This window comes from Microcaecilia unicolor, chromosome 7 (genome assembly GCF_901765095.1).
Source record: "Microcaecilia unicolor chromosome 7, aMicUni1.1, whole genome shotgun sequence".
Classification (NCBI taxonomy): Eukaryota; Metazoa; Chordata; class Amphibia; order Gymnophiona; family Siphonopidae; genus Microcaecilia; species Microcaecilia unicolor.
The window spans coordinates 196921735-196942718 of record NC_044037.1 but is presented as its reverse complement, the minus strand read 5'-3'; the positions used below and the strand labels follow the sequence as shown (position 1 = coordinate 196942718).

General features: G+C 41.2%; 1 protein-coding gene across 1 annotated transcript in view; it reads left to right on the top strand.

Moving 5' to 3' along the window:
• Positions 1–20984, top strand: part of PLCL1 (phospholipase C like 1 (inactive)) — a 683152-nt gene that overhangs the window by 500404 nt on the left and 161764 nt on the right. Inside the window, exon 2 of the mRNA XM_030209205.1 lies at positions 11075–13546. Coding sequence (XP_030065065.1) covers positions 11075–13546 — 2472 coding nt within the window. The remainder of the gene's footprint in view (positions 1–11074; positions 13547–20984) is intronic.

Genomic DNA, 20984 nt, shown 5'->3' with positions numbered 1-20984 from the left:
GGCATAACCCCCTTACTCCCCAGTGGTCCCTGACCCACTCCAAGCCCCCTAAGATGTGACAGTACATATCAGGCTCTATGACAGCATCAGATATGATGACCATTTCTTTAGAGCAGCAAGCAAGCTCTAGGAATAGCCTAGTGATCAGTGCAGTGGACGGTAAAGAAAGGGGACCGAGGCCCATATCCCACTAACTGGTACACTTGTGGTGGAACGTGTGAGCCATCCAAACTATACTAAATACCTACTGTACCTACATATAGGTGACACCTGCAAGCTTGAGAACTATTGTTGTGGTGTACAGTGAGGTGCAGCAGGTATTTTTCTGCTCCTAGAGGGCTCACCACACAATGTAAAGGGGTTATGGTGAGATGTGCACCTGGGTCTTTTTATATGAAGTCCACTGCAGTGCCTGTTAAGACTTGGGTAGTGAGCCCTTGTGCCACGACTGAGCACGGTGGATGCAGAGCAGCGCCACACTTGGTCAGGCAGCCGGACAACCCCTAGCTTCACCTGGGGAGCGACCACTGTTCCCTAGGAGTTGAGCCCCCAGGTGCAGGTGGCCACCAGTGAGCCACCAGGGATACGAATGGGGTTGGGCCACCGCCGACCCAGCGGGTGAAGGGACAGAACTAACCTAGTCCAATCCACAAGTTGGGGCAGCAGCTGAGAAGAGCGCAGAAGTTCTCTCCAAGGATCTGGCCGGCAGCAAAGCAGGGATAGTCAGGAACAGTCCAATGGTCAAGGCAGGCAGCAAGACAGCGGGTAGTCAAGTTCAATCCTGTGGTCAGGGTAAACAGGAAAGTATACAGTAGAACACACGATCTTGAGCACCAGAACCTCTATAGCAATAGAAGCCGAAGCGAAGACTGAAGGCGACTGCGGTTCTTAAATAGTCCCCTCGCCGGTCGAACCTTTGTCAGCTGGAAAGAGCAATCCGGATTGGTGCCGGCTGAAGAGGGGTGGAGTGACAGCGGGAAGCAGTCGATCCTGCCCAACCAGGCCTGAGGAAGAACCCGCGCTGGAAGGAAGCTCCGCCCCAAAGACGGTGACAGCACGTGTGGCCGGCTTCAGGGCCAAAGTGGAATGGCCAGCCATCAGGACCGTAACAGAATGGCCGGCCAGTGAGACCAGCCACCCGGACCCCAAAGCATAGCCGGCCATCGAGACTGGGCCAAACACGGCCTGCCACCACTACCGGGAATGTGACCAAAGACGAGCCGGCCGTTTCCCCATATGGTGCCCCACTTGTCTGCTGGGATGTCTTTGTGGCCAATCTACCAAGAATGTGGCCCCAGATATCCCAATGGCTGTTTTTTGGGTGTTTTTCTCTTGTACATTTTATTTTACAAAATGGTCCCAAAAGAAAAACACACTGAGCGCAAACCCCCAGATTCTATAAATGGCAACTAAAGTTGCGCGTGCAAATCTGCATGCGCAGCCGATTTGCACGCACAACTAAATTGTTTAACATGCTAATCAGTGTTGATAATTGGCCAATAATAAGCTTATTATCGGTACTAATTAGCACTAGTTAGAATTTATGTGCGCAACTGCCTAAGCCTATTTTGTAAAGTGGTCCGCATAAATTTTAATGCGTAGATCACAATAGGGGGCATGGACATGGGAGGGTCATGGGTGGGTCATGGGCGTTCTTGAAAATTACACACACTGTTACAGAATATGCCTGATCAACGCCTAAATAAGAAATAGGCATTTATACAAGGTTTTAATTGGGGTAAATGGTTGCGCCTAAATTTGAGTCGCGGAACAGCCATTACATGTATTCTATAAACCATGCCTAATTTTAGTTGAGATGTATTGAATACAGCTAAGCACGTTTTTTTTTTTTGGTGTCATATATAGAATCTGGCCCAAAACATCTAGGAAGAAGGCAATTTTTAAACCAAAAAGAGAGATGTTTTTCACGTTCCAAAATGGCTATGTTCGCCATTCAGTTTTTGGATGTTTCTAGTAAAATGTCCAAAATCGGACTTAGATGTTTTATTGAAAATCCCCCTGCACCTCTCGAGACAATAAGGCACTGATTTTTGAAGCATATGTATGACCTAAAGTGCCGAAATGGATGGCCATGTGCTCAAAACCTCCAAATCCCGATTTGGAAAAGGCAGAATTTGGACATCTGACACTGCTGTATGTCCAAATTGCAAGGAAGGGGGGTGTTGTGGACATATTTTGTGTAGGACTAGGGAGGGCCGAAAATCAGGATGTTCAACAGCGATTACTGGATGGGAGGAAAACATCCAAGTCTAAAAAGAAGGATATCCTTAGACCTATTTCAGTCACATCTAGGGTAGAATAAGATGTTCTAATTGACCAGCTGGCCATTGGAGGGATTAAGGCATGACATGTCTTCAATTCCCCAGTGGTTTCTGACCCCCTCCCTCTCCCTTGAAAGTGAAACTGGAAAGCAATACCAGGCTCTGTGACAGCTTCAGGTATTATGGGCATTCTGAACAGAGCAGCATGCAGGTCTGAGCGGTGGTGGTTAGTGCAGTGGACTGTAAACCAAGGGGCTCTTTTATTAAGCCGCGAAGGCGCCTATGTGCACCCAACACACACCAGTTTGAAACTATTGCCCGCCTACCATGTGGCTTGGGCGGTAATTTCATTTTTTAACGCACGTCCAATAAGTGCGCTGGAAAATTTCCAGGCAGTAATTAGCAGTGTACACGTGCTGATGATTACCACCCGGTTAATGTGTGAGAGCTTACCGCTAAGTCAGCGGGTGGCGGTAAGGTCTCAGGCCCAAAATGGTCACGCGCCAATTTTAATTTTTCTGCATGTCCATTTTCAGCCCAAAAAAGGCCTTTTTTGCAGGTGCGCTGAAAAATGGATCTGCGCACATCCAATATACGCATCTACACCAGCGTAGGCCATTTTCAGCGCACCTTAGTAAAAGGACCCCCAAGGGACCCAGCTTAAAATCCCACTTTAAGTCTTTTTTATTTTTTTTAAATTGTGTGTCCTCCAGGAACAGAAAAATAACTTTTGTTATGGCTTCTCCTCTAGCACGCTCTGAATAAATGTTTCTGGGCCATGACCTAGTTCTCTCTTTTTCCCAAATATTTGCTGAATGTTTACTTTGATGAGAAAAGCTATTTAGGTTTTCTTTTTTTTTTTTTTTTTTTACATTCACCTTTCAGAGACTAAAGGTGATTTCAGTGAATTGCGTCTTTGAAGTTTAGAAACCCAAATATCTCAGACTGAGTTATAAAAGGAGGTAGCTGAACTTTTTCTAATTTTTCTGTCTCCTGTGTTGCTGAAAGAAATATCTTAGCAGTCAGCCGAAGCAATGCTATTAACTGCTACTGTATGTTCACTTTCAGCAGTTTAAATGGCTCATTGGAGCAATAGAAACCCTATTGGCAGATTCCAGCTACAAGAAAAATCTATTTTGAACCATTTGGCCTTTAAAAAATTGCACAGTTTTTCCCAGCGGATGCAATAATGCATCACATTGTGCTTTCTAAATGAGTGTGTTTGTCTTGAATTAATAAAGAAGAATTGGTAGGCCATGGGGTGAGCACACAAATATTTCCTGGCTGTTTGGAATAAAAATACCTGCTGTAGTCACAACAAGAAGCAAGATTCACGCTTTATTCTCAAGGGTTTCTACCAGCCTTAAGCTCATTAAGTAGGTGACTGTATCTGTTCCATATTTTGGTCTACTTTTCCAATGACAGAGAAATTATAACCTAGAATGGTAATGCTGTATTTCAGAGTTTGCTATCAGTAAAATAAAGGTCAACAAGTTCTTATTCAACTAATGTAACATGTAATTCATTTCTGAGAGCTCTTCTCTAATCATCAGGTCAGTTAAGTGCTCAAATATAGTTAGAAATATTAAATTAGTCCATTTTGACCTTTATTTGGACATGCCCAAGTGAACATAGCATGATAAACACACTGCTGGCAATTGCTTAAATTGTGTGTATTTCAGAGATGCACCCATGAACTATCAATACTTTGCTCATTTTTATTCCCCCGTGCACTTATGCACTAAGCGAGTTTTGGCACATATGTTATAGACTAGTTCCTAGCACTTATGCATGTAATCGCCAATCAGTGGTACTTGCTAACCACATTCTGTAATGTAGTCCATTTAAATTTTACCATGCAGATCCCAAAAGGGGCTGTGGCTATGGGAGGAAAACGGGTGGATCATGGGCATTCCAAAAATGTACGCAGTGTTATAGAATAATTTGCATGGTGACAAAAAGTTAGGCGTGGTCATTTACACCAGATTTTTAATTGGCATAAATGGCTGCGCCTAAATTCTAGTCACATGGATGGATTTAGGTGTAGTCTGTAAATGGCGCATAACTTTAGGCACGGTTTACAGAATACACCTAAGCATGCTTTCCTTTGGCACCGATTTTAGGCAACATATATAGAATTAGGTCCTATATGGATAGCCTATGATTTTTACTTTAGGACTACAATAAATTTGGCTAAGAAATTAAGGAGGATCCTCAGCTTAGATCTCTGCTTCATCTTCAGCTGCTTGTCATCCATGAGAGAGATCATTACTATCTCTGTGCTATTAATAGAAATCAAACAAAATAAAACATGGAAAAGAAAATAAGATGATACCTTTATTGGACATAACTTAATACATTTCTTGATTAGCTTTCGAAGGTTGCCCTTCTTCGTCAGATCGGAAATAAGCAAATGTGGTAGCAGATAGTATATATAAGTGAAACATCCAAGCATTTCATTGACAGTCTAGCAGGTGGGGTGGGTAGGAGGTATGCATGGGGACATCAAAGCATTTCATTGATATTCTAACAGGATGGGTGTGGATAGGTGAGAGGAGGGTGATAAACAGAGAAATACAATTTTATGGTTTATAATGGGCTAGAAAACCCAGATCCTTGTTAAGTCCTGTCTGTTGGGTGTCAAAATATTCAATCATTCTGACTTCAAAGGTCTTAGTTCCTATTTTGTTTTAAAGTTACCTTTCAGGATTCTTACTATGAAATCACTGGTGCAGTGTTCTGGTCTTGTAAAGTGCTGGCCCACCGGGGTGGGAACCTGACTGGCACCGGCTATCTTCATGTGATGTCTGTGCAGATTAAATCTTGTCTTAAGCATCTGGCCTGTTTCTCCAAGTGGAGGAGTGGCCTAGTGGTTAGGGTGGTGGACTTTGGTCCTAAAGAACTGAGTTCAATTCCCACTTCAGGCACAGGCAGCTCCTTGTGACTCTGGCCAAGTCACTTAACCCTCCATTGCCCCAGGTACAAATAAGTACCTGTATACGATATGTAAGCCACATTGAGCCTGCCATGAGTGGGAAAGCGCAGGGTACAAATGTAACTAAAATTAAAAATATAGCATCCTTCATTACATTTTTTACACTGAATGATATATACCACATTGGAAGATGAGCATGTGAAAGATTCCTTTATGTTAAATATTTTTCCTTTGTGAATGACTGTGGGGTCCTGTGAAATGTTTTGGCATAGCTTGCAGCTGGATATATTAAAAACTGATTGAAGGATAGGAAACAGAGTGGGGTTAAATGACGCAGTATTCACAATGGAGATGCATGTAGGAAAAAAGAACCCGAATTATAGCTACGTCATGCAAGGTTCCACGAAAGGGATCTGGGTGTCGTCGTCGATAATACGCTGAAACCTTCTGCTCAGTGTGCTGCTGCGGCTAGGAAAGCAAATAGAATGTTGGGTATTATTAGGAAAGGTATGGAAAACAGGTGTGAGGATGTTATAATGCCGTTGTATCGCTCCATGGTGCAACCGCACCTTGAGTATTGAGTTCAATTCTGGTCGCCGCATCTCAAGAAAGATAAAGTAGAATTGGAAAAGGTGCAGCAAAGGATGACTAAAACGATAGCAGGGATGGGACGACTTCCCTATGAAGAAAGACTAAGGAGGCTAGGGCTTTTCAGCTTGGAGAAGAGACGGCTGAGGGGAGACATGATAGAGATATATAACATAATGAGTGGAGTGGAGCAGGTGGATGTGAAGCGTTTGTTCATGTTTTCCAAAAAATACTAGGACTAGGGGGCATGTGATGAAACTACAGTGTAGTAAATTTAAAACAAATTGGAGAAAATATTTCTTCACCCAATGCATAATTAAACTCTGGAATTCGTTGCCGGAGAACGTGGTGAAGGCGGTTAGCTTGGCAGAGTTTAAAAAGAGGTTAGACGGTTTCCTAAAGGACAACTCCATAAACCGCTACTAAATGGACTTGAGAAAAATCCATAATTCTAGGAATAACATGTATAGAATGTTTGTACGTTTGGGAAGCTTGCCAGGTGCCCTTGGCCTGGATTGGCCGCTGTCGTGGACAGGATGCTGAGCTCGATGGACCCTTGGTCTTTTCCCAGTGTGGCATTACTTTTGTACTTATGTACTTCTGTAAGACTGCAATTTGCAGCTAGTGTCTATGTGTTTGCATTCAGGCTAGAATAGACAGAACCTTCCTTTAATGTCCTGAGAAGATTTAGCTGCAGAGTAGCAACAGCGTCTACTCCAAGGTACTCTGGAACCAGAGGGAAAACAGAATGTTGTCACTTAGCTGTTATCCAGTAGCCTAGCTACTTCCATTCCCGGCCACATGCAGTAGGAAACAAGCTGTACTGAACTGAGAGGACATTTTCTTTCCTTTTCAGACTGTTCATGATGCAGTAGGACTGAACTTCTTTGCTCCCCTTAGGACCACAACAGAAGAGCTGTTTTATTAAGGAGAGCAAAATTTTCCAACTGGATAACCCAGCTTTCTCATGATCAGGATTACCAGCCTTGTAATCTTTAACACTTGCAAACTCTCATTAATGATTTTCCAAATACTAGACAAGCCTTTTCAAAAGAAACAATTCTACTTCTAGAAAGTTAACCTACTTTCTGAGTCTGCCTGTTTTAGCAGTTTCTTACAATCTCCCTTTCCCCAGGAGTTCTAACACAGTGACTGCCATATCCTCCCAGGGTATTCCCAGTGAGTCCCCCTTGCAATGTCTAGCCAGGTCCAGTCCCAGTCCTGCTTAGCTTATCTATTACTGGACCAGGGCTTTCTGCTAGAATTTGTTAGCCAGCCCTTTGCTATCTGGATCTACCAGTTCTAGTACTTTTTTCACAACCCACTAAGAATGTCTTTCTTTTTCCTTGAGCACTCTCACTTTATAAAGCAGGGCTTATTTTACCATTCCTTTCCTGGATGCAAATCCTTTGTTCCCAGTGTCTGGCCCTTCTCTCCAATCTCCCCCTGCTTAGGGCAATCTTGTTTTAATGAGTGTTTTGCAAAATGTACAGATATTGTGTTTGGATTTATTTATACTTCACTGCTGTTGTATTAACATTCATTGCAGCGTAATTCTGCTTAATCAGAAAACAATGCCTTTGTGATTGTAATCAACTGAAACTTTTCTCTGCCATTTCTGCTCCATTATTTCAGTGAAGAGACTTGATTTTGAAGACAAAATTAACAATATTTGTAATTGTGCATAGATTATATGGTCCATTTTGGAACTTAGCATTATTTTTTAATACTCATTTGGTATCTGAAGGTTTGAAAAATCACAGTTGCAACAGTTATTGTACACATTATAGCAATGCAACATTTGTAAAGTAGTTTTTCAGCCATAAGCCTGGCCCATAAATTGTATGTTGGAAAAATCTTGTTTAGATGAAAAGTGTATCCTTCCTGCAAGATGCAATTTTTAGCTGAATTAAAACCAAGCCCTGCCTGGGCCTATAGAGTCACAAGACTTCATTCATAGTCACCAACAACCTCTTATTTAGTGTCCCCCTTATTTAGTCTTTGTTGATATTTGTAATGTTCTTCCACAGAGATAGTATTGTATAATCTACCTGCATACATTCATGTTTTGTTCGTGCTCTGCCCAAACTCCATCCCTGTGTACTCTTACTGGCAAAGTATGCTCCATCACTTCAAGGCGTGTACTTATGCAATAGTCAGGATTCTTTCAGGAATCGTTACATTCATATATTGCCATATGTGGGTACGGACTTTACCACTTAAAGTACATGGCCCCTTCTAGAATTACCCTCTTACTTCCTGCCACTGGATTCAGTTAATGGCACTCAAAATTTGGCACTGAAAGGTGTTCTGTAAAGGGCGTTCTGGGATGGGCCTTTTTATAGAATAGGATGTTGCCCCAGGATCCGTGTTCAACTTTGGGTGCGAGGATTTACACCAACTGAAATCAGGGTAAATGCCAGTGTACAAGTTGGGCGTAGAGCTGCATTGTTGTATAACACTGTGCGCATCTTAAGGAAACACCTCTGACCCAACCATGTCCCTCCCATCGACACAAAGATCTGTGCGGAATTTATAGATGCTATTCTTTAAATGGGTTCGTGGGTCTGTTTTTGCATGGATCTGCAGTTTCTGCCCCTTTTCTGCACCTTACATCCATTAGAACGCTTCTCTGCACTGTAAAGTTGGTGTGGAACTAGTGCCTAATGTTAGGCACCATATATAGAATTCCCCCGTAAATGTATACATTTACTTTCTATGGATTTTCAGTAGCACTATCTGGATAATGCTCGTGAGAATCCCTCTAATCGCCACCACACTGTCCAGATAGTGCCTGGGCAGAATTAAGGTGAAATGAGGTGGAGCAACTAGATTAAGGTGAAGTGAGGTGGAGCAACTAGCTAAATATATATATATATATATATATATATATATATATATATATATATATATATATATATATATATATCCTGCATTAACCCAAAAGGAACTCGGATTCCACGTGGTTTACATGTCAAAACAACTAGTAAAATGGTAACATGTTTAGAATCATGTTATTGCCACAATGAGAGCAATTCTATACAGGGGTGCCTAATAGAAGGCTATTCTATAAACTAAAATAGGTGTCTACTTTCCTTTATAGAATACAAGCATAACTGGGTATGTACACCTGTATGCTCTTAGACATGAGCAGTTATACCAGCCATAGAGCTGGTGTATATATTTGTGCCTAAGCACCAGAACTACTTGTGTAACTTATAATATTTTATAAATTATGCATGTGTGAGTCCTGCCCATGCTCCACCTAGACTCTGCTCATGTGTACACACACCTGTCAAATATGCACTACAAAAGATATGCAGGTATTTGCAGAATAGGGCTTAAATGGATTTTTGACATTTATGTGCATATGCCACATGTATATGCTGGTATTCTAATCATTTATGCATGTATACGGCATGTAAATGTTGGCACCTATTTTATAGAATTAACTATAGGTTTCCAATTTAATAAATGCTTGCCTTCTTTTAGGTGTGCCAGTGCAATGCAGGGAACACCTATTCTATAGTGGCAGCCAGATTCCTTTACAGACTGCTTACCTAAGTTGGCATCAGCGCACCTAAAATTTATCAGCCATACACCTGTGAAAATGCGGCAAGAGTGCATTTAACTTACTGGAGATACTCCCATATCCCGCCCATTCTCCTCCCACTTGTACACTCCCTTGCAGTTATACATGATGGCATGTATGCATGCAAAGGGGCATGTAAATGTAGGTGTCAATTTATAGACTTTTCCTGTAGACATTTAGCCAGTGATGGTGACTGCATTATGGGGGCAAGTCTATAAATGATGCCAAAAGTTAGGTGCCAAGATGCTCAGGTATTGCATGTTAAGTGCTAATTCTATAATGGCATCTGGGCGCCTAGATTCCATTATAGAATACTAGTGTAAATTGGCATTTACATGCCAACATTTAAGTGCACCCACTCTTGCAATGTCACGCCTAAATGCGGCACTTTAGCATGCAACTTGTAGTATTCTACAAGTCACCTGTGTAAATGTTGGACACACCCATGCCCTTCCCATGCACCCCCCTCTGTTAACACGCCTTTTCATTTTCACTCTAACTCTCTTATTCTTTAACAGATCATGTAAAGTAAGTGCCAATTTGAGTGCATAAGGTATAGAATCCTAGCACTTGTGTATGTGACTTACACTTACGAGCTTACGTGCATAAATGCAAGGGGGTATTCACAGGAGGAGGTGAATGGGTGAGGCATGGGCATGTCCAACAATTGCATACATAATTTAGAGAATACTGTAAGTTACCTGTGTGCCGCATTTAGGCACATGCATTTACACCTGCTATTGACATGGTATAACTGGGCGTGCCTAAATTTTGGCACATGAATGCAGTATTCTACAACGGAATCCGAGTGCTCAGATGCCATTATAGAATTTGTGCTCAATGCTCTGCATCTTGGCACCTAAAGTTGATGCCCTTTACAGAATTGCCTCCTGAGTTGCGTAGTATAATTATAGAATACTGCTGAGCATTCTGCTAGTATTTACACGTCACTGTAATAGTCATGTGCATAAATGCTAGAATTCTATAACTTATGTGTGCATCTGGTGCCTAACTTTAGGCGACCTGTTACAGAATAAGGGGGTAAAGGTATAGTTACCATTGCTACCTGTTCATCATGGTGGTTTATATATGTAACTCTGTAAACAACAGACACCTATTCTTAAAGAATTACATTGGCTACCAATATGTCAGTGCATTAGATTTAAGATGTTATGTTTAGTTTTTAAATCACTTTTTGGATCAAATGCAGATGGTTGGTGGATTTGTTGGTTATTCCATCTTTTAGGAGAAATCTATGTTTTCACCATACTCTTACATTAGGTTTTCCTATAATGAAGAACGTTAGGTTTAAATCAATTCTTGAAAATCCCTTTCCTTTTCAGGGGACACGTTATTGGAATGCATTTTAGGTTATAAGTTTATATAAGTAAGCTGTACTGTTTTTTGATTTTGTTATTCTCTCTTGTAGAGATTTATTGCTTTGTGAACCGCTGTGAATCCTTTTTTTTAGAATGGTTGGTATACAAGGCTCAGATAGAATAGAATAGAAATGATGTGACCAGACTTTACAAAACCCGATCCCTGCCACTGTTGAAAATTGTGCCATTAGTTTAGACTGTATGTTTTCTGAAATTCCAGCACTGTAAACTAGCAATAAATTATAATGCTGCTCAATGTGTACCAAAAACCTCCTTTTCTGTTCTTTTTATGTTCTAGGATCCTTCAAATCTGAAAACAGGACAAAAGAAAACGGTGTCTTTCAGCAGCTTGCCATCGGAGAAGAAAATAAGTAGTGCTAGTGATTGTATAAGTTTTATGCAAGGTGGCTGTGAACTGAAAAAAGTCCGTCCAAACTCACGCATTTACAGCCGTTTCTTTACTCTGGACCCTAACATGCATGCTCTTCGATGGGAACCTTCCAAAAAAGATCCTGAGAAAGCAAAACTTGACATTTCTGCTATTAAGGAAATTAGACTTGGCAAAAACACTGAAACATTTCGAAATAATGGACTCGCAGATCAGATTTGTGAGGAATGTGCTTTCTCAGTGATTCATGGGGAGAATTATGAGTCACTTGACATGGTGGCAAATTCAGCTGATGTAGTCAACATTTGGGTGTCTGGTCTACAATACTTGGTTTCACATAGTAAACAACATTTGGACTTGGTAGAGGGGGGACAAAACACTCCAAGGTTAACATGGCTAAAATCTGTATTTGAAACTGCAGATATTGATGGGAATGGAATAATGTTAGAAGATACAGCAGTAGATTTAATAAAACAGCTTAACCCTGCACTGAAGGAATCCAAGGTAAGATTAAAATTTAAGGAAATTCAGAAAAGAAAAGAGAAACTAACAACTAGAGTTACAGATGAAGAATTCAGTGATGTATTCAGTGAACTGTGCACAAGGCCTGAGGTGTATTTCTTGCTAGTACAGATATCAAAAAACAAAGAATATTTAGACAGCAATGACCTCTTTCTGTTTTTGGAATCTGAGCAAGGAATGGCCCATGTAACAGAACAAATGTGCCTAGATATTATCCACAGATATGAACTTTCTCAAGAAGGACAACTGAAGGGATTCCTTGCAATTGATGGATTTACTCGGTATTTATTGTCTGAAGAATGTGATATTTTTGACCCTGAGCACAAAACAGTTAACCAAGACATGACTCAGCCTTTATCACATTACTGTATTAATGCATCCCATAATACATATTTAATAGAAGACCAGTTTAGGGGACCAGCTGATATTAATGGCTATGTTAGACCTTTGAAAATGGGCTGTAGAAGCATTGAACTTGATGTTAGTGACGGTCCAGACAGCGAACCAATCATTTGTAATCGTAATAGCATGACATCACCACTTGCCTTTCGTAATGTGATTGAGATAATAAACAAATACGCCTTTGTTGCATCTGACTATCCTCTGATTCTCTGCATGGGAAATCATTGTTCAGTAGAGCAGCAGAAAATTATGGCTCAGCATATGAAAAAGATCTTTGGAAACAAACTCTACACTGAGTTACCTTTACCGGCAGAAGTCTACCTCCCATCACCAGAAAAACTAAAGAAAAAAATTATTGTGAAAGGAAAAAAATTGCCGTTTCAATATGATTTATTGGAAGGCGAGGTCAGTGATGAGGATGAAGAGGCTGAAATGTCTCGAAGAATGTCTGAGGAATACTTTAGTGAACAAAAACTCATTCGGCTTTGCAAAGAACTATCTGATTTGGTTTCTATATGCAAATCTGTTCAATACAGGGATTTTGACATTTCCATGAAAAACCAAAATTATTGGGAGATATGTTCTTTTAGTGAAATACAGGCAAGCAGAATTGCAAATGAATATCCAGAAGACTTTGTAAATTACAATAAGAAGTGCTTGTCCAGAATATATCCTAGCCCTATGAGAATAGATTCCAGTAACTTAAATCCCCAAGATTTTTGGAACTGTGGCTGCCAGATTGTAGCCATGAACTATCAGACTCCTGGACCAATGATGGATCTGAACAATGGATGGTTTCAACAGAATGGGGGATGTGGATATGTCCTTCGACCCTCTGTTATGCGTGATGAAGTATCCTATTTCAGTGCAAATACCAAAGATGGCATCCCCGGAGTTTCTCCTCAGGTATTGCATGTTAAAATTATCAGCGGTCAGAACTTTCCAAAGCCCAAAGGAGCTTGTGCAAAAGGAGATGTCATAGACCCATATGTTTGTATAGAGCTACATGGCATCCCTGCAGACTGCACAGAACAAAGAACTAAAACTGTTCAACAGAATAGTGATAATCCTATTTTTGATGAAAGTTTTGAGTTTCAGATCAACCTGCCAGAGCTCGCAATGGTTCGTTTTGTTGTTCTTGATGATGATTACATAGGAGATGAGTTTATAGGCCAATATACAATACCAATTGAATGTCTGCAACCTGGATATCGGCACGTGCCCTTGCGTTCTTATGTTGGAGATACAATGGAGCATGCTAAACTTTTTGTTCACATTGCAATCGCCAATCGAGGTGGAGGCGGTAAGGCACAAAAGCGTGGCCTGACTGCCAGAATAGGAAAGAAAGCAAGAGACTATACCATGCTGAGGAATACAGGGCTTAAAACTGTAGATGACATCTTTAAATTAGCTGTCCATCCCTTACGAGAGGCAACTGACATTAGAGAAAATATGCAGGTATGGATACTATATGACTAATTACTCAAAGAATGCATAGCAGTTTTGTATCCTTGTGTATCCTTGGATGTGAACTAATGCCTGACCAAGAGCTAGAGTTACTAAACTTCGCTACCAAATTAGCATGCATTGACATGCTATAATGCACATTTACTACTAATCCCGTTGTATGTAACGGACTATTGATTAATAGTGCTCTTCAATATCATTAATATGTACTAACATGATGGCACACATCAGTAACTCTAGCCCTGAGTGCCATATTTATTAATCTACCTTTCTATAACTGGGTGCTTATGAAAAACAAATCTAGTCATTAAAGCATGTTTTCTTCATCCTACTGCCTAACATGCTTCCCAGAAGGATAATGAAAGCACTAAGGCATCAATTTTCAAACTGTCTGAAAAATCCACAAGTTCTTTTTTGCCGTGACTTTTGCACCAACTTTCAAAGAAGTGTGTACATCTTTCACTTTGTATCTGCAGATTTTTTCTTCTTCTTTTTGTGCAGGCAGATTTTCTTCAGAAAATAAGATCTATAAGGACAATTCTATAACTAGGCACTAATTCTTTAACAGATTCCGGGTGCCAACATTCCATTATAGAATAGTAGCATACATTGGCATCAACGTGCATACATTTTGGCAAGCCCACTTATGACATGTAAATGCAGCACTTTAGTGCAGAACATCCAGTATTCTGTAAGTTACATGAGTAAATGTTGGTCCTGCACAGTCCTCACCCATGCTGCTCCCCTGTCAACACCTCCGTACATTTATAAGCTAAGTGAGCTGCGGCCATTATTTATAGAATAGCACTAGTGTGCACCTAGCACCTATACACACAAGTGCACACTTATCTGCATAAGTGTTAGTATTCTATAAATTTATGCACCGTGTTAGAGAATGAGGAGGTTAGACTTGAAAATACAATACAGGTTATTTTCTGATCCCTGTGAAAACCCTGGCAACGTGTCTGCTCAACGTGGCTAAAACTATTCATAGACTGTTGGCCATTTTGAGGGAGTGTGATTTTCAGACAGCCAATGCAACCACGGGAGACACTGTTTATCTAAGATGTCCTGTTTATCTGCTGGAAAAGCATATGCTCTTACATACCTATATGCATAGATGTAAAAAATGGATTCAATGATGGTAAAGCATGAGAACAATTTTAAGTTCTCATAATAACATTCTGGCCAATTTTCAAAGCGATTTAAGTGGGCAGAAGCGGCTACAGTCTGCTTCAGTTGCCTGGGGCCGCTCAGCCACCGGTATTCAGCGGAGATGGTGGTTATGTAGGTGCTGACAATATTCAGTGCTGGGACCTGCATAGCTAACCCAGCCAATTTAGGAAAGCTGTTCTGATTTGGCCTGCTTAGCTGTGCAGGTCCTAGCACTGAATATTAGCCAGGACCTGCATAACTTTTAAAAATAAATTCTCCCCCCCCCCCCCCCACCAATGCAACTGACCTGCTTCTTCTCCCCCATTCCACAACAGTAAGCACCTCCACCCCTCCCCCCAGGGCCTACCTATATCCCTGGTGGTCTAATGGGGGCAGGAACAAAGCTCACTTACTCCTGCCCCTTGCGGTTGCCTTCAGAAAATGGCTGCTGTGACCTCTCACAGCTGCATGTGATCAAGTACCACGAGCAGCCGAGAGAGGTTGCAGCCACAAGGGGTTGGAACGATTGGGCTTTGGTCCTGCCCCCATTGCTTCCAGTTGTCCACCAGGGAGACAGATAGACCTGGAGGGGAAGGCCTATCTAGATCTGAGGGGGGTTGAGGGGACATACCACGGAGGAGGAGATGCTTATTGCATGGGATGGGAGAGGGGGACGTGAAGGAGGCAGGCTGACTGGGGGTGGGGGGGCTGCATAATTGTCTGATGTGGACCTGGCTGTATATCGGCTGGGACCTGCATAAGCTCTGGCGGCCAGCTCGGCACCATTTATCCCTGGATGTTCAGTGCCGGGGCCCACATATGGCCTGACACTAAATGTCTGGATCTAATTTAGCCAGCCACGATCAGCATTAAAAAAAAAAAACCTCTGGCTGAATATCTACCCTATTGTAAATTTGTATTTTGAGATAAATACATCACTGAATTTACCTACTCTTAAGTCACTATAGAGGGTCAGAATATTATCTTTTAGGTTAAAACTGGATGACGAGTAATTAAGTGAAGCCAATATTTACAATATTTGGAATTAAGGAAAGAGCCCTCTGGAACAAACTGTAATGCACTATCATACACTATGGGGCAATTTTCAAAAGTGCCCACATTGTTGCAAAATTGACTTTGCAACTGTTACTCACTGGTTTTACAGCAGTTCAGAAAATGAAAGTACGATCATACTTTAGCTTTGAAAATTGGCCCAGATAAAACTACCTTCAAAGTTTTGTCACCTTCTTTTTCTGTGGGTACTTTTTTCATTGAAAATAAAGCACATAGATTTGGAAATGTGATTTACACACGTTAAGAGTAAGTTTAGAAACATATTTTACCTGTAAAATGTCACTTATAAAATTAGCAAAACCACACAGCCGGTTCCCAAGTTTATAGTTATTATGTCATCCCCGTTCGTTAGTCAATTCATTTCATCAATATATTCTCTATTTCTTAGTGACCTCAGCGGTGTTCATTGCCAACCAACTTTCATAGCAATGGATCTAGCACCACCTCTTCATCAGTTCACTATCCTGCTTATAATGGAAAGAGAAAAACGCCTATATGGCGACCCAAATCGGAAGATAGACGTTTATCTCACAAAAACGAATAAAGCGGTATAATCGAAAGCCGAATTTGGACGTTTTCAACTGCACTCCGTCGCGGATGCGGACAAAGTTGATGGGGGCGTGTCGAAGGCGTGGTGAAGGCGGAACTGGGGCGTGGTTATCGGTCGATCAGAGATGGGCGCCTTTCGCCGATAATGGAAAAAAAATATGCGTTTTTAGCGAGAATTTAGGGCACTTTTCCTGGACCCTGTTTTTCCACGAATAATGCCCCAAAAGTGCCCTAAATGACCAGATGACCACTGGAGGGAATCGGGGATGACCTCCCCTGACTCCCCCAGTGGTCACAAACCCCCTCCCACCACAAAATATGCCGTTTCACAACTTTTTATTTTCACCCTCAAATGTCATACCCACCTCCCTGGCAGCAGTATGCAGGTCACTGGAGCAGTTATTAGGGGGTGCAGTAGACTTCAGGCAGGTGGACCCAGGCCCATCCCCCCCCACCTGTTACACTTGTGCTGGTAAATGGGAGCCCTCCAAACCGCCCCCAAACCCACTGTACCCACATGTAGGTGCCCCCCTTCACCCCTTAGGGCTATAGTAATGGTGTAGACTTGTGGGCAGTGGGTTTTGAGGGGGATTTGGGGGGCTCAACACCCAAGGGACGGGTGCTATGCACCTGGGAGCTGTTTTACCTTTTTTTTTTTTTTTTTGTAAAAGTGCCCCCTAGGGTGCCCGGTTGGTGTCCTGGCATGTGAGGGGGACCAGTGCACTACGAATCCTGGCCCCTCCCACGAATAAATGTCTTGGAGTTATTCGTTTTTGAGCTGGGCGCTTTCGGTTTCCATTATCGCTGAAAAAACAAAAACGCCCAGCTCAAAAAAAGATAAACGTCCATGTTTTTCGAAAATACGGTTCAGTCCGCCCCTTCACGGACCCGTTCTCGGAGATAAACGCCCATGGAGATAGACGTTTCCGTTCGATTATGCCCCTTTATGTATATAGTGTCTCCTATAACATTCTTATTCTTAGTTTCTGTTTTTAATTCTTATTTAACCAGTATATCAACTGATACTCATCTTTTTTAGATGTGTCAGACCAGGGGATTACTAGCGTCCGACATACATGTTTTTCCCTTGCCCTGGGCTGTCTCAAGGACTGACCCCCTTAGCCATCTTCAGCGTCAGCTTTGCTCTATAATTAATGGGTTATCTCCCGCAGAGAGATTAATTATAGAGCAAAGCTAATGCTGAAGACGGCCAAGGGGGTCAGTCCTTGAGACAGCCCAGGGCAAGGGCAAAACATGTATGTCGGACGCTAGTAATCCCCTGGTCTGACACATCTAAAAAAGATATCAGTTGATATACTGGTTAAATAAGAATTAAAAATAGAAACTAAAAATAAGAATAAGAATGTTATAGGAGACACTATATACATAGTGAACCGATGAAGAGGTGGTGCTAGATCTATTGCTATGAAAGTTGGTTGGCAATGAGCACCGCTGAGGTCACTAAGAAATAGAGAATATACTGATGAAATGAATTGACTAACGAACGTGGATGACATAATAACTGTACACTTGGGAACTGGCTGTGTGGTTTTGGAAATTTTTTGGAGGTTCCACAAGTAAATACACGGAGGAATAGCCATTGATGTTGGTATTTACTTAGGTCATGCCTAAAGGCAGGCATGGTGCAAGCTGGTATGAACTTGTACAGCAGGCTTGCTGAGGGGAGGGGTAGAGCATGGGCAGAGTCATGATTTACATGCATACTTTATAAAATACACATGTATGCATGTACTATACATGCTAATATTTAGGCTTGCTCCCAAGTAGGCCTAAATGTCAGCATGCACAATGTGAGCATCATCTCTGCAGGATTTGTGCTAGTATTTTATAAACACACTTATGCACCTATGTGCCTTTATAATATAGGCACCTTCTTACCCTGTTAACCTAAGTGACCTTATAAAATTACCCTCATTAATTTACTTCCCAATCTATACACCCTCTGAGGACCACATGCTTTTTACTGGCTGAAAACTTGTGCTTTCTGATTTCTGTATATACTTTTATCCAGGTAGGAGTTGGACAGTTTTCAATTAGTCATTTTACTAAGATAAATTGGGATTTACTGGGTGACTGACTTCTGAAAATTATCCTCTGTAGAATAAAGAATGACACTACCCACATTTCAGCAAAGCCTGTAGGTACATACCGTGATAGTCAAAACAAAATTACACAAGTAATTGTGCTTTGATTACTGCCTAAGGAGAAGTACCTGTGTAAAGTTGCACCTGCTAAATGCACAACTATGGGATTCATTTTCAAAAGAGGAAAACATCTCAAAAATGGCATAAAGTGTCATTTCGATGTTTTTCTCCACAAAACGTCCAAATCACGATTTTCAAAACATGGATTTGAGATGCATTTCTCTGCAGTGCATCCAAATCACAAGGAGACATATTGGGGGCAGGATTTGGATTTTCCAAAACTTGGATGTTTTTCTGCCATAATTGAACAAAGCAGTCACGCCTAAGGTGCCATAAATGACAAGATGACCACTGGAGGGCTTAAGGTATACCCCCCCCCTTTACTCCCCTAGCGGACACTGACCCACTTCCATCCCCCAAGGATATGAAAGAAACAGTATATGCCAGCCTCTATAACAGATTCAGATGTTATGTCCAGTCTTATTAGATCAGCAAGCAGGTCCCAGGAGTAGCATAATAGTGGGTGCAGTGGACTGTAGAGTAGGGTAGTATTTCCCAACTCGGTCCTGGAGTACCCCCTTGCCAGTCAGTTTTCAGGATATCTGCAATGAATATGCATGAAAGAGATTTGCATACAGTGGAGGCAGTGAAAACCTGACTGGCAAGGGGGTATTCCAGGACTGACTTGGAAAACACTGGAGTAGGGGACCCAGGCTTATATCCCACTAACTGGTACACTTGTGATGGAAACCCAAAACCCATGGAAAACCTACTGTACCTGCAGGCATAAAGAGTTGAAGGTTTGATGTACCTCCTCCACAGCCCTGGGGTGGGCAATAATCAAAAGCCTATTTTTGCAGATAGAAGAGCTTTCTGTTATTGCCTTAAATAAGGGTAATTTTATAACTGTTTGCGTGGATGGATTCTACCCACCCTATGTCCAAAGTCCATCCTAAAGTCTCTGCAGTTTCTGACAACTGTCAACTTCTGCAGCTGAGTAGCTTTCAATGAACTTGCTTGCGATCTTGCCATTGCACATAATTTTATGCATGCAATAATTTTAATTGTGCATAAGTACATAAGTACTGCCATACTGGGAAAGACCAAAGGTCCATCAAGCCCAACATCCTGTTTCCAACAGTGGCCAATCCAGGTCAGAAATACCCGGCAAGATCATAAAAAAAGTACAAAGCATTTTATGCTGCTTATCCCAGAAATAGTGGATTTTCCCCAAGTCCAATTTAATAATGGTCTATGGACTTTTCCTTTAGGAAGCTGTCCATATTTGGTATATACATGTGAAAATGACTTTATAAATTTACCCCTTGATGTAACTGCAAATCAACTTGAAACAGAGATTTTTTTAACACTGTTACTCTGTCCAAATAGAATAAATAGTTATTACAAGCTGGGTTACCTTGGCATAGACCACAAATTGTATAATGTAGATAATAAAGTGAATATTACATGGGCAATGGACCTGATTTTAAAGCATATCAGTGATAAAGTTAACAGCTTACCAAGGCAATAAAAGCCAGTGGTGTGAGATATTGTCTTTGGTGTTGGGAGCCAGCTGCTTATGCATCTCTAAAACGTGAGTTGTAAAGCATGTCCTTGTTCAAGTATATATCTTGAACAAAGTAAGAATACATTAAACTAATCAAAAAGTTGTAAAGTTAAGGTTTGAAGAAAGATGATGCTTTCTCTGTTGTTCAGAAAATCTTTTGTATGCTAACATTTTAAATTAAAATAAGATTAGAATATTGTAATGCGTGCCATAACAAATGTGTCAAACTACAGTCCTTGGAGGGCTGCACACCAGCCACGTTTTCAAGATATCCCTAATGAATATTCATTATACAAAAAATGGGATTATTAAATTCAACTCAAAAATATATTGAATCTTGGGATATATCAAATTATATGAAAAACAATTTCCCAAGGACTAATTCACTTAATTATAAAGTGATTGTGCTCAGAAAACCCATGTGATCAAACAGTGACCAAAGTCTCACATTTTATGGTCATTGTTATCTATCATCGCACTTCCTTATAAGTTAGTGTCAGTCCTGAAATGTTCATATGTTCATAAAGTTGAGGAGTGGCCTAGTGGTTAGAGTGGTGGACTTTGGTCCTGGGGAACCAGGTTTGATTCCCACTGCAGGCACAGGTAGCTCCTTGTGACTCTGGGCAAGTCACTTAACCCTCCATTGCCCCAGGTACAAAGAAGTACCTAAGCCGCATTGAGCCTGCCATGAGTGGGAAAGTGCAGGATAAAAATAAAAAAAAAAGTTCACAACTCCAAACTCTGTTCAACAGTTGTTATATATAATCCAAATGAGGAACCACTTTTCTGAATCAACGGAAGCTGTAGATCTTCTGCAACTTGATAGTTTTGAAAAATATAAGGCACAGTGGTTTCTTTATTGAAAACTCTCAACATTAAAATGATGTAAAATCGTATCTAACACCTAAATAATATTAAC